The sequence below is a fragment of the Oncorhynchus keta genome, chromosome 21 (genome assembly GCF_023373465.1).
Source record: "Oncorhynchus keta strain PuntledgeMale-10-30-2019 chromosome 21, Oket_V2, whole genome shotgun sequence".
In the NCBI taxonomy this organism is placed as follows: domain Eukaryota; kingdom Metazoa; phylum Chordata; class Actinopteri; order Salmoniformes; family Salmonidae; genus Oncorhynchus; species Oncorhynchus keta.
This window is the reverse complement of record NC_068441.1, coordinates 47,963,846-47,977,897: the sequence shown is the minus strand read 5'-3', so window position 1 is coordinate 47,977,897 and position 14,052 is coordinate 47,963,846. Positions and strand designations below refer to the sequence as shown.

The following is a 14,052-nucleotide window of genomic DNA, read 5'->3' as shown; positions in this document are numbered from 1 at the left end:
CAGCGGAGGGATACATTCACTGGAGGTGTTGTACCCAGTGGACCTAACCACTGCGGAGGGATACATACATCACTGGTTGTACCCACACTGGACCTAACCACTCAGAGGGATACCTAACCACTCAGCGGAGGGATACAGGGGAGAGGTGTGTGGATAAATACATTATGTATTATCTTTGGGGTTTTCTAAGTCTCTCTCCCACTAGGGATTTTAACCGCCAACTCCAGCCTGGTGTTTATTTCACTGATGGTTGTGTTTATCATCCATTTCCAGGGGCTTTATATGTCCCAGTGGACCTAACCACTCAGCGGAGGGATACATACATCACTGGAGGTGTTGTTAGTCCCAGTGGACCTAACCACTCAGCGGAGGGATACATACATCACTGGAGGTGTTGTTAGTCCCAGTGGACCTAACCACTCAGCGGAGGGATACATACATCACTGGAGGTGTTGTTAGTCCCAGTGGACCTAACCACTCAGCGGAGGGATACATACATCACTGGAGGTGTTGTTAGTCCCAGTGGACCTAACCACTCAGCGGAGGGATACATACATCACTGGAGGTGTTGTTAGTCCCAGTGGACCTAACCACTCAGCGGAGGGATACATACATCACTGGAGGTGTTGTTAGTCCCAGTGGGAGGGATACCATCACTGGACCACCTAACCACAGCGGAGGGATACATACATCACTGGAGGTGTTGTTAGTCCCAGTGGACCTAACCACTCAGCGGAGGGATACAGCGGACCTAACCACTCAGGGAGGGATACATACATCACTGGAGGTGTTGTTAGTCCCAACCACTGGACCTCACTGGACCACCTAACCAGCGGAGGGATACATACATCACTGGAGGTGTTGTTAGTCCCAGTGGACCTAACCACTCAGCGGAGGGATACATACATCACTGGAGGTGTTGTTAGTCCCAGTGGACCTAACCACTCAGCGGAGGGATACATACATCACTGGAGGTGTTGTTAGTCCCAGTGGACCTAACCACTCAGCGGAGGGATACATACATCACTGGAGGTGTTGTTAGTCCCAGTGGACCTAACCACTCAGCGGAGGAGGGGTAGTATTATGAAGACATCCCTGACAGGATATGTTGATATACCTTAACACCAATAACACTGCTACCCCTACTTTAAACTCCTCTCTTTATAAATATATGTTTTGTACTACAGTGCTCTGATCCAATTGTGTGTAACAAACAAAAAGTCAATTATTCAAAATAAAAACAAGGCTGCACTGGTTCATGCAGGAAATTCCGGCCTCTATTTTCGGCTGGCTGTAAGTAGGCGCAAGTGTCAAAGTCACGTTAGTTTGCAATTTCTTCATGTAAAAACAACCGCACTAGCATTATACAGCCCTTATGCCAGGTTCAGCAATTCTCGATTGTCTCAAGACTTACAAATCCTGTCTCCTCCCCTTCATCTACCCTGATTGAAGTGGATTTAACAAGTGACATCAAATTGTATTTGTCACAGAGGCTGTAAGTATAGACAAGCGAGGCTATAAACAGGGGGGTACCGGTATAGAGTCAATGTGGATACTATATACAGGGGGTACCGGTACATAATCAATGTGGAGGCTATATACAGGGGGTACCGGTACCGAGTCAATATGGAGGCTATATACAGGGGGGTACCGGTACAGAGTCAATGTGGAGGCTATATACAGGGTGTACTGGTACAGAGTCAATGTGGAGGCGTTATACAGGGGGTACCAGTACAGAGTCAATGTGGAGGCGTTATACAGGGGGTACCAGTATAGAGTCAATGTGGATACTATATACAGGGGGTACCGGTACATAATCAATGTGGAGGCTATATACAGGGGGTACCGGTACAGAGTCAATGTGGAGGCTATATACAGGGGGTACCGGTACATAATCAATGTGGAGGCTATATACAGGGGGTACCGGTACCGAGTCAATATGGAGGCTATATACAGGGGGTGCCGGTACAGAGTCAATGTTGAGGCTATATACAGGGGGGTACCGGTACAGAGTCAATGTGGAGGCTATATGCAGGGGGTACCGGTACAGAGTCAATGTGGAGGCTATATACAGGGGGTACCGGTGCAGAGTCAATGTGGAGGCTATAAACAGGGGGTACCGGTACAGAGTCAATGTGGAGGCTATATACAGGGGGTACCGGTGCAGAGTCAATGTGGAGGCTATATACAGGGGGTACCGGTACAGAGTCAATGTGGAGGCTATATACAGGGGGTACCGGTACAGAGTCAATGTTGAGGCTATATACAGGGGGTACCGGTACAGAGTCAATGTGGAGGCTATATACAGGGGGTACCGGTACAGAGTCAATGTGGAGGCTATATACAGGGGGTACCGGTACAGAGTCAATGTGGAGGCTATATACAGGGGGTACCGGTACAGAGTCAATGTGGAGGCTATATACAGGGGGTACCGGTACAGAGTCAACATGCGGGGGCACCGGTTAGTCAAGGTAATTGAGGTAATATGTACATGTAGGTAGAGTTAAAGTGACTATGTATTGATAATAAACACAGAGTAGCAGCAGCGTAAAAGATGGGTCTGGGTAGCCCTTTGATTAGCTGTTCAGCAGTCTTATGGCTTGGGGGGTAGAAGCTGTTAAGAAGTCTTTTGGACCTCGACTTGGCGCTCCAGTACCGCTTGCCGTTCGGTACCAATAAGGCATCCTATGTCAGTCTATGTCATGGACAGAGCATGTGTTCCAAATGTTTTGGCTTATTAAAAAATAGAGTCCTATACAACACAGCATGAATATAGGGAATCGATGCAACTTTACCTTGTGTCTCTGAGAGGAAAAATGGGTCACCATGGATACCGTGATGAAGGTGCAAGCCACCCACTTGAGTGCTTGGCCCTGGACTTTTCTTCCATTTCACACACTTAATGTGAATATGATTCTCTCTGTTCTCCTTCAGCAAAAAAATTATAGTTATTTCTTAGCAAAGCAGTTATCAGGTTATCTTTGGTTCTCAGAAAACAGCTGCCTATATTGTACATTAACTACCCATTAATAATGATTTTTCCAGTTAAAACGAGGCTGGCGGAGGTGCATGGCCTTCTGTTTATTCTCTAATATCTGTGATAAGGGTTGAGGTTGTTGGTTTGAAAGTACAGATGATTATCAGTATTGTTTTAAGGATAACATGACCCAGTCAAGTATAATCTAGGTCTACATTTTATATTATATAGACAATATGATAAATCTATTCCTATTATCTATGCCTCTAGGAGGTGGATGGGTCAGGGTTAGGGTCAGGGTTAGGGTTAGGGTCAGGGTTAGGGTTAGGGTTAGGGTTAGGGTCAGGGTTAGGGTCAGGGTTATTGTTGGGGTCAGGGTTATTTTTAGGGTCAGGGTTAGTGTTAGGGTCAGGGTTAGGGTCAGGGTTAGGGTCAGGGTCAGGGTTAGGGTTAGGGTCAGGGTTAGGGTCAGGGTCAGGGTTATTGTTAGGGTCAGTGTTATTGTTAGGGTCAGGGTTAGTGTCAGGGTTATTGTTAGGGTCAGGGTTAGGGTCAGGGTTAGGGTCAGGGTTATTTTTAGGGTCAGGGTGTTAGGAAGGAGAAGACTGGTCATGGATTGAGATGTGCTGCAGATGTGATTTCAGGGAATCTTGAAAGCGACTCCAAGAAATGCTGTCAAAACTGTCAACAGGTGATATCGAGGGATTTCAAATAAAGATATCACATTCCTGTCAGGCCGGGTAAAAACAGAACACTGTCATTATTGCCTGATGCATAAACATGATACTGATGAAATTCAGTCATTCATAGTCAGAGCGATATACTGTGCAAAGGTTATAGTGAAATCAATATGCTGATGTGGCAGAGCATTGTCCAGAAATAACAGCCTGCCATTCAGCATGCAAACCATGTTTTATCTAGAGGTAACAGTCAAGGGGACAATGGCAAAGTGCAGTCAAAAGCCCAAATATCAATACATCTCTATCCATTTACTTTCACTGACTACGCTACACAATTCCTTTCAATTGCAATAGATTTCCCAGTGTTGCAATATTAAGGGAAAAGTGGAAGCACTGTAATGTGCAAGAAAGGCTCGGAGACAGCTAGATTACATCAGTACACTGTAAACCCCATGAAATGTGTAAGAAAGGCTCGGAGACAGCAAGATTACATCAGTACACAGTAAACCCCATGAAATGTGCAAGAAAGGCTCAGAGACAGCTAGATTACATCACTACACTGTAAACCCCATGAAATGTGTAAGAAAGGCTCGGAGACAGCTAGATTACATCAGTAGCTAGTAGTAGTAGTAGTCTTGGAAGGCTTCGGGACCACACTCTATCCCTCCGAAGTTATTCTATTATCACTTTTATCACCAGCGGCAATACTAATAATCACTAACCGGCTACTGTACCTCTCTGAAGGCCTCCGGGCCACACTCTTTCCCTCTGAAGTTGCACTCCAGCAGCATATCTTCTATACGGTGTCTGGTGCGGTTGTGGAACTCATCGAGGCTGAACCTGGAGCCCTGGCGGTCGGGCTCGGGGGCCAGGGGCATCCCAGGGGCCATGTTGTCTTCATACCCCAGCAGCTGGCCCATGAACAGCAGGTCACTATAACTGATCTGGGAGCGGCGGAAGTAGTTGTAGTTGCAGAAGGTGACGGCCGGGAAGGTCAAGTTTGGGGCATTTCTCTCGTCCAGCATTGTGACGTGATCGTAGGACAGGTAGTAGACGACACGGTCGAACACCTGGAGGAGGAAAGCAGAGAGAGCTAACAGGAAGACGATGGCCCAGAGGCCCTGACGCACGCTGAACTTCTTGTCTTCTGCGAAGATGTGGTTGGCGCCGTGGAGCGAGCAGCTGTCGAAGAACTCTGCGAGGCTGTCTAGCTGGCTGGCGTCGTCTTCATCTTCGTCATACACGTCCAATTCATCACACCCGTCCTCCCGGTAATCCCCCCGACCGCCGCCATCACCGGATTTGATCCCCTTGCGGTAGCGGTCGTCGAAGCCGTCTTTTCCCAGTCCTCTGGGCTCGTCGTCGGCCGAGAAGGAGATGCTGCACATGATGCGGACGGGCATGGTGGCGGCTTGGCTGGGTTGGTCTGGAAGAAACTGGTCTGTAATCAGGCATAGACAAATAGAAGCAGACCAAGTGTGACGATTCAAAATGTCGGGAAAATGTAAAGAGAGAGTACTGAAAGTCCAAACAAGAGCCCAAAGTCACGTCCAACTGAATCAGGTAAACTGGTGCTGTGATGGGTCTGACTGTTTCTGACGCATAGTCAGAAAAAGAAAGGAACACTGAATCACAAGCTCAATCAACAACTCATGAACTCGCTGTCCCCAAACAAGATTAGAAGTTTCTGTTTTCTTGAAGGAAAGAAGAACACAACGAATGGTAACGATCAGATCAACTGGAGTTCTTATCTTCTCTCATTCTCTCTCATCATACCATCTCTTCTCTCATCCCACATCTGTGGTCAGTGATCCGGGAGTGTCAGGGATGGTAAGATGCCCTGCCCAGGGTTAGTCCTTCCCTTTATAGTGCAGTTGCACGTCCACAGAGAAGAAGAGGCAGGAGATCAGTTAGCCCATACAGAGGGAGTTCAGAGAGGAGGAGATCAGTGATGGTTCTATGAGGGGAACGACACAGAATACTCCCTGAGAGCCCAGCCACAGGTCACTGTGTCAAGGCAGAGTTACACCATACACTTACAGGAAGCACTGCTGTTTGACGCATAACACACAAAGAAAGAGAGAGAGAGGGAGAGAGAGAAAGAGGGATCAGAATCCTAGTACTATTGGATTGGAATAGAATTCCCATTAAAGTTCCAACATTTCCAAAAGAACTCCCAATAAAATTCCAACAATTATAAAATAATCCCAATAAAGTTCCAACAATTCTAAAAGAATACCCAATAAAGTTCCAAACAATTCCAAAAGAATTTCAACAAAAAATCCAATAGAAATGTTGCTTAAGACTTTTGGTGAAGTGGTGAAGCGCGTAGAGTGTAAAAACAGGCTTTCCTCGGTTGCAACACTCACTACCGAGTACCAAACTGCCTTTGGAAGCAATGTCAGCACATTAACAGTTAGTCAGGAGCTTCATGAAATGGGTTTCCATGGCCAAGCAGCCGCACACAAGCCTAAGATCACCATGTGTAATGCCAAGCGTCGGCTGGAGTGGTGTAATTGGACTCTGGAGCAGTGGAAACGCATTCTCTCAAGTGACGAATCACGCTTGAACGATGAATCTGGGTTTGGCGGATGCCAGGAGAACACTACCCGCCCGAATGCATAGTGCCAACTGTAAAGTTTGGTGGAGAAGGAATAATGGTCTGGGGCTGTTTTTCATAGTTCCAGTGAAGGGAAATCTTAACCCTACAGCATACAAAATGCTTGCGCTTCGCCACAAGCATGCACATGGGAAACTATTTTGCATGAAAACCCCTGCAGCATTGCAGTTCTTGACACAAGGCGGTGGCCTGGCACCTACTACCTCGTTCAAAGACACTGAAAGAGCTCACTGCACTATTTCTATGCTTCCGGTCTTAAGTTTGGTTTTCGCGTCTTTTACTTTTGGTTTTTGGACACCAGTTGAAATACTATGTTTGGTTATGGAAAATATATTTCACAGTGGTCCTTAATGTTTTGTACACTCAGTGTATATGGGGCAGCAGGGTAGCCTAGTGGTTAGAGCGTTGGACTAGTAACTGGAAGGTTGCAAGTTCAAACCCCCAAGCTGACAAAGTACAAATCTGTCGTTCTGCCCTTGAACAGGCATTTTAACCCACTGTTCCTAGGCCATCATTGAAAACAAGAATTTGTTCTTAACTGACTTGCCTAGTTAAATAAATACAAATATTTTGTGGTGAAGTATTGTTCCCATGAGTGACAGAACACTGAGCCAATCACAAAGCAACTGGAGAACATTACCTAGTTAAATAAAGGTAAAAAATAATTATAATATGGCAAGGTAAACATCCCCTGGATAAAACGTATACATTTACAAAGAGAGGAAGATGTCGAAGAAACCAAATGTATTTCCTGGTTCTATTGAGATAAATATGGTTCCCCTATTGCCCTGGAAGAGGTTGTCTTCACTGATATATCTCTTAAACAATTGCTATATGGAGCAAAATTGATAAACTACAAAATGGCACACATACAAACAATGTATATTTATTTGCTTTATTTGCTAGTTTTATCCAGCTAGCTAAAACATGGATCTATGGGCTGTATGCGATTACGGAGAGCGAATGAAATTGTTTCTTTGTCATCTTGCTAGCTAGTGATTTATCCTTCAGCTAGTATCAACAAGAGATGAACAACAATAGCCTCATTACTGCAGCTATCTAGCTAGCTAACACTGACTAGACCATAAAGTAACACACATGGACATGCATTGCCAAACAACGCTGTTGCCACCTTCTGGTTTGGAGTATGTTAACATGGCTGAGTGGCTGATGACTCCAAGTTCTTTGCTGTGTGAACACAAAAGAGATTGACTGTCAACACTATTCAGAGGTGCTAAGTACTGTCGGCAGGCACACGTTTGACAATCCTACAGGTGTCTGAGCTATAACTCCTAGCTGTCTGCAAGCCGACTGGGAGAAAAGCTGATGAACAGAAATCAAACACAATTCATTACCATGAATGCAGCATGCAGTAAAAGTATGTGGAACACCCATTTCATGAAGCTCCCGACTAACAGTTATTGCGCAGAAGTTGCTTTCAGAGGCAGTTTGGAACCGGTAGTGAGTGTTGCAGCTGAGGACAAACAATGTTTTACTTTAGCACTCGGCGGTCCATTCTGTGAGCTTGTGTGGCCTACAACTTTGCGGCTGAGCCATTGGTGTTCCTAGACGGTTCCACTTCACAATAACAGCACTTACAGTTGACCAGAGCAGCTGTAGCAGGGCAGAGAGTTGACGAACTGACTTGTTGTCCTATGACGGTGCTACGTTGGAAGTCACTGAGCTCTTCAGCACGGGCCATTCTACTGCCAGTGTTTGTCTGTGGAGATTGTGTGGCTGTATGCTCGATTTTATACACCTGTCAGCAACGGGTGTGGCTGAAATAGCCGAATGCACTAATTTGAAGGGGTGTCCACATACTTCTGGCCATGTAGTGTATGATATATTCTGGGTTTATGCTGTTTGTTCCAATATGAAAAGGAAGCAGCAGGAAAGTGATCCAACGGTATTGATTAGGAACCATTAGACTGTCAGGGGATCATTTAAATAATTACACAGGAGCCAGAGGAAGGGATCATTTAAAGAATTACACAGGAGCCAGAGGAAGGGATCATTTAAAGAATTACACAGGAGCCAGAGGAAGGGATCATTTAAAGAATTACACAGGACCAGAGGAAGGGATCATTTAAAGAATTACACAGGAGCCAGAGGAAGGGATCATTTAAAGAATTACACAGGAGCCAGAGGAAGGGATCATTTAAAGAATTACACAGGACCAGAGGAAGGGATCATTTAAATAATTACACAGGACCAGAGGAAGGGATCATTTCAAGAATTACACAGGACCAGAGGAAGGGATCATTTAAAGAATTACACAGGACCAGAGGAAGGGATCATTTAAAGAATTACACAGGACCAGAGCAAGGAAACTGTAGCCTACAAGATGATAGATTGATACACACTTTCATCTTTAAATGTTTAGATTATGCTGGGGAAACATTCTACATTAAAATGATAGATTATAGAGGGTGTGGTTGGTACACACTTTCTACTGTAAGATATTACAGTATTACAGTGTACACTTACTATGTTATAGATTATTACGGTGTATTATTACAGTGTATACTTACTATGTTATAGATTATTACGGTGTATTATTACAGTGTACACTTACTATGTTATAGATTATTACGGCGTATTATTACAGTGTACACTTACTATGTTATAGATTATTACGGTGTATTATTACAGTGTATACTTACTATGTTATAGATTATTACGGGTGCTGTACACACTTTCTACTTCAACCTTATAGCGCATTCAGGATGTGGTAAACTACCTACTTCACAGTAATTAAGGTTTTTACGGTAAAACATTACTTGCCTTCGAGCGTCATAAAACGTTACTTTACAGTCATTAAGGTTTGGTTTTTATTTTGAAGCAGCTAATGAGGATCCCCCCATGAAGAAGACAGAAACAGTGTGCTAGCAGGCTACCGGTCAGGGCAGGGCTGTCAGTGTGAAATGCAGCAGACTGGGTCAATATTGGTTGAGTTCCAGCTGGTCAGAGTGACTGGCCGTGTGCTGTGTGACTGTGGCTCGGAATGACTGAACTAAACAGCTTCTCCATGAAGCCAGAGCACTGACAAATATAGTCATAAATTCCACACTATGACTAAGGTCATTATTCCCTCAGCCGTTGTATCAGCCTTCTCTTCTGACACCAGCGTTCTCTACTCTGACGCCAGCGTTCTCTACTCTGACACCAGCATTCTCTAATCTGACACCAGTGTTCTCTACTCTAACACCAGTGTTCTCTACTCTAACACCAGCGTTCTCTACTCTGACGCCAGCGTTCTCTACTCTGACACCAGCATTCTCTAATCTGACACCAGCGTTCTCTACTCTGACACCAGTGTTCTCTATCTGACACCAGTGTTCTCTACTCTAACACCAGCGTTCTCTACTCTGACACCAGTGTTCTCTATCTGACACCAGTGTTCTCTACTCTGACACCAGCGTTCTCTACTCTTACACCAGTGTTCTCTACTCTGTCACCAGCATTCTCTACTCTAACACCAGCGTTCTCTACTCTAACACCAGTGTTCTCTAGTATGACACCAGTGTTCTCTACTCTGACACCAGCATTCTCTACTCTGACAACAGCATTCTCTACTCTAACACCAGTGTTCTCTAGTATGACACCAGTGTTCTCTACTCTGACACCAGTGTTCTCTACTCTAACACCAGTGTTCTCTACTCTAACACCAGCGTTCTCTACTCTAACACCAGTGTTCTCTAGTATGACACCAGTGTTCTCTACTCTGACACCAGCATTCTCTACTCTGACAACAGCATTCTCTACTCTAACACCAGTGTTCTCTAGTATGACACCAGTGTTCTCTACTCTGACACCAGTGTTCTCTACTCTAACACCAGTGTTCTCTACTCTAACACCAGCGTTCTCTACTCTAACACCAGTGTTCTCTAGTATGACACCAGTGTTCTCTACTCTGACACCAGCATTCTCTACTCTGACAACAGCATTCTCTACTCTAACACCAGTGTTCTCTAGTATGACACCAGTGTTCTCTACTCTAACACCAGCGTTCTCTACTCTGACACCAGTGTTCTCTACTCTGACACCAGTGTTCTCTAGTATGACACCAGCATTCTCTACTCTGACAACAGCATTCTCTACTCTAACACCAGCGTTCTCTACTCTGACACCAGCGTTCTCTACTCTAACACCAGTGTTCTCTAGTATGACACCAGTGTTCTCTACTCTGACACCAGCATTCTCTACTCTAACACCAGCATTCTCTACTCTGACACCAGTGTTCTCTAGTATGACACCAGCATTCTCTACTCTAACACCAGCATTCTCTACTCTGACACCAGCGTTCTCTACTCTGACGCCAGCGTTCTCTAGTATGACACCAGTGTTCTCTACTCTGACACCAGCATTCTCTACTCTGACACCAGCATTCTCTAGTATGACACCAGTGTTCTCTACTCTGACACCAGCGTTCTCTACTCTGACACCAGCATTCTCTAGTATGACACCAGTGTTCTCTACTCTGACACCAGCGTTCTCTACTCTGACACCAGCATTCTCTACTCTGACACCAGCATTCTCTAGTATGACACCAGTGTTCTCTACTCTGACACCAGCGTTCTCTACTCTGACACCAGCATTCTCTACTCTGACACCAGTGTTCTCTACTCTGACACCAGCGTTCTCTATCTGACACCAGCATTCTCTAGTATGACACCAGTGTTCTCTACTCTGACACCAGCGTTCTCTACTCTGACACCAGCGTTCTCTACTCTGACACCAGTGTTCTCTACTCTGACACCAGCGTTCTCTACTCTGACACCAGCATCTCTAGTATGACACCAGTGTTCTCTACTCTGACACCAGCGTTCTCTACTCTGACACTAAGTAAAACAGTATGAACATAAATATGCCAATGACCTGAGAAGACGTGAGAAATGCAGTTATGAAAATATTGTTAAAAAATGTGAAAGTATTAGAGTAATCAGTGAACCACAGAACACACTCAAACAAACATATTAATACCTATCCGGTGACCGCTTCATCATCAGGTGCAATTTGACCCAGCAGAGGGCAGCATATAGCAGTGCAGAATTAGTGTGTTTCACCAATTTACTTCAAAAAAGGTTAAATAAGGTGAAACAATTGCCACTAACCAACAAGTTGATTATTTTGAATGTCTGGCTCTGTCTATGAAAATGTTTTGCAACAGCAAAATATTGATGAAATACCAGAAAAATGTATGGTGACTAAGGTTTCTCCATACAGAACACAACATATGTTTAGGAGAGGGTAACATAAAACAATCTCTCGCCAACATACTTCTGCCATGGCTCTACGACTGGTAGCCAGTCTATGAAGCCCACATTCTAAAAGGATTGAAATAACAACATGTGAAGTGGGGTCTACTGCCCTACTGCAACTAACCACATGCTGGCAGACCGTGTTAATCTGTAAGAGGAATGGGGCTGAGAGATGATATTTACGTTGAAGCACAGAGAGAGAGAGAGAGAGAGAGAGAGAGAGAGAGAGAGAGAGAGAGAGAGAGAGAGAGAGAGAGAGAGAGAGAGAGAGAGAGAGAGAGGGTCAGGAGGATAACAGAGAGCTGAAGGTTTTAGCGTTTCCTTTCAAGTCCATCTTGGAGCCTCTCCTGACGGCTATGACAGACCTGTCGTTGCCATGGATACAGGCCATCCAAGACAAGTTGCATGAATTACATCCATTACATAGAAAATGAATATCAGTCTGACACACACACACATGCACACACAAACACACACAGAAACATGCACACACAAACACACACAGAAACATGCACACACACGCACACAAATAGGGTGAAATGTCTGCACAAATATTTCGCAACATAAATAGATTATACATGTCACACACTAGATTTAAATTATGATTAAAAGTGATGATTACATCAATACCAAAATACTGAGAAACCATCCATCACTACCACTGCTGCTCAGGATGGGATTAAATTCCGAACAGCGTGAACTAACAGGCTTAGTCGTCAGTGTGTGATTAAATCATGGTAGGATTGAGACCCAACATGAACATGGTAGGATTGAGACCCAACATGAACATGTTAGGATTGAGACCCAACATGAACATGGTAGGATTGAGACCCAACATGAACATGGTAGGATTGAGACCCAACATGAACATGGTAGGATTGAGACCCAACATGAACATGGTAGGATTGAGACCCAACATGAACATGGTAGGATTGAGACCCAACATGAACATGGTAGGATTGAGACCCAACATGAACATGGTAGGATTGAGACCCAACATGAACATGGTAGGATTGAGACCCAACATGAACATGAACAATAAAGGGGAAAACTGTTGTATCAGTTGGGGGTAGAGGAGATTGAAGGATTAGAAGCTTGTTTTCACATCTCCTCGTGTTTTTATATGACAAATAAGTTAAAGCTTCAGAATCCTTCAGTATCATCTGACATCCGACGTCGACAGAGATGGCCGCCTCGCTTCGCGTTCTTAGGAAACTAAGCAGTATTTTTTTGTTTTGTTTTCATTGTTACCCCAGGAAATCTTAAGTCTTATTACATACAGCCGGGAGGAACTATTGGATATAAGAGCAACATCAACTTACCAACATTACGACCAGGAATACGACTTTCCCGAAGCGGATCCTACGTTTGGTCTACCACCCAGGACAATGGATCGGATCCCAGCAGGCGACCCAAAACAACGGCGCCGCAGAAGGGGCAGACGGAGCGGTCTTCTGGTCAGGCTCCATAGACGGGCACATCGCCCACCGCTCCCGAGTATACTACTCGCCAATGTCCAGTCTCTTGTCAACAAGGTAGATGAAATTTGAGCAAGAGTTGCCTTCCAGAGAGACATCAGAGACTGTAACATTCTATGTTTCACAGAAACTTGGCTCACGTTATCAGATATCAGAGTCGGTACAGCCACCTGGTTTCTTCACGCATCGCGTTGACAGCAACAAACACCTCTCTGGTAAGAAGAAGGGGGAGTGTGTATGCTTTATGATTAACGAGTCGTGGTGTGATCATAACAACATACAGGAACTCAAGTCCTTTTGTTCACCTGACCGAGAATTCTTTACAATCAAATGCCAACTGCATTATCTACCAAGAGAATTCTCTTTGATTATAATCACAGTCGTGTACATCACCACAAGCAGACACCTCGACGGCCCTGAAAGAACTTCATTGGACTCTATGTAAACTGGAAACCACCTATCCTGAGGCTGCATTTATTGTAGCTGGGGATTTTAACAAGGCTAATCTGAAAACAAGGCTCCCTAAATTTTATCAGCATATCAAATGCGCGACCCGGGTTGGCAAAATTCTGGATCGTTGTTACTCTAACTTCCACAATGCATACAAAGCTCTCCCTCGCCCTCCCTTCGGCAAATCTGACCACGACTCCATTTTGGTGCTCCCAGCCTTTTGACAGAAACTAAAACAGGAAATTATGTTGTACTGAGAGACTGAAAAACAGCTTCTATCTCAAGGCCATCAGACTGTTAAACAGCCATCACTAACATTCAGTGGCTGCTGCCAACATACTGACTCAAATCTCTCGTCACTTTGATAATTAAAAACTGGATGTAATAAATGTTTCACAAGTCACTTTAAACAATGCCACTTTAGAAAATGTTTACATACCCTACATTACACATCTCATACTGTATGTATTTACTGTACTCTATACCATCTACTGCATCTTGCCTATGCCGTTCGGCCATCGCTCTAGAAGCACAAGCATTTCGCTACACTCGCATTAACATCTGCTAACCATGTGCATGTGACCAA

At 44.6% G+C, this 14,052-nt stretch overlaps 1 protein-coding gene across 3 annotated transcripts in view; it reads right to left on the bottom strand.

Moving 5' to 3' along the window:
• asic1b (acid-sensing (proton-gated) ion channel 1b) overlaps positions 1 to 14,052 on the bottom strand; it is a 438,689-nt gene that overhangs the window by 149,271 nt on the left and 275,366 nt on the right. Inside the window, exon 1 of one of the 3 annotated variants that reach the window (XM_052474067.1) lies at positions 4,392 to 5,504. The exons of 1 other annotated variant lie outside the window; for it this stretch is intronic. In XM_052474067.1, the coding sequence (XP_052330027.1) occupies positions 4,392 to 5,060 (669 nt within the window). In that variant the 5' untranslated portion in view covers positions 5,061 to 5,504. Of the gene's footprint in view, positions 1 to 4,391; positions 5,505 to 14,052 lie in introns of those variants that run through there. One more of the 3 variants, XM_052474065.1, reaches the window with a different exon arrangement.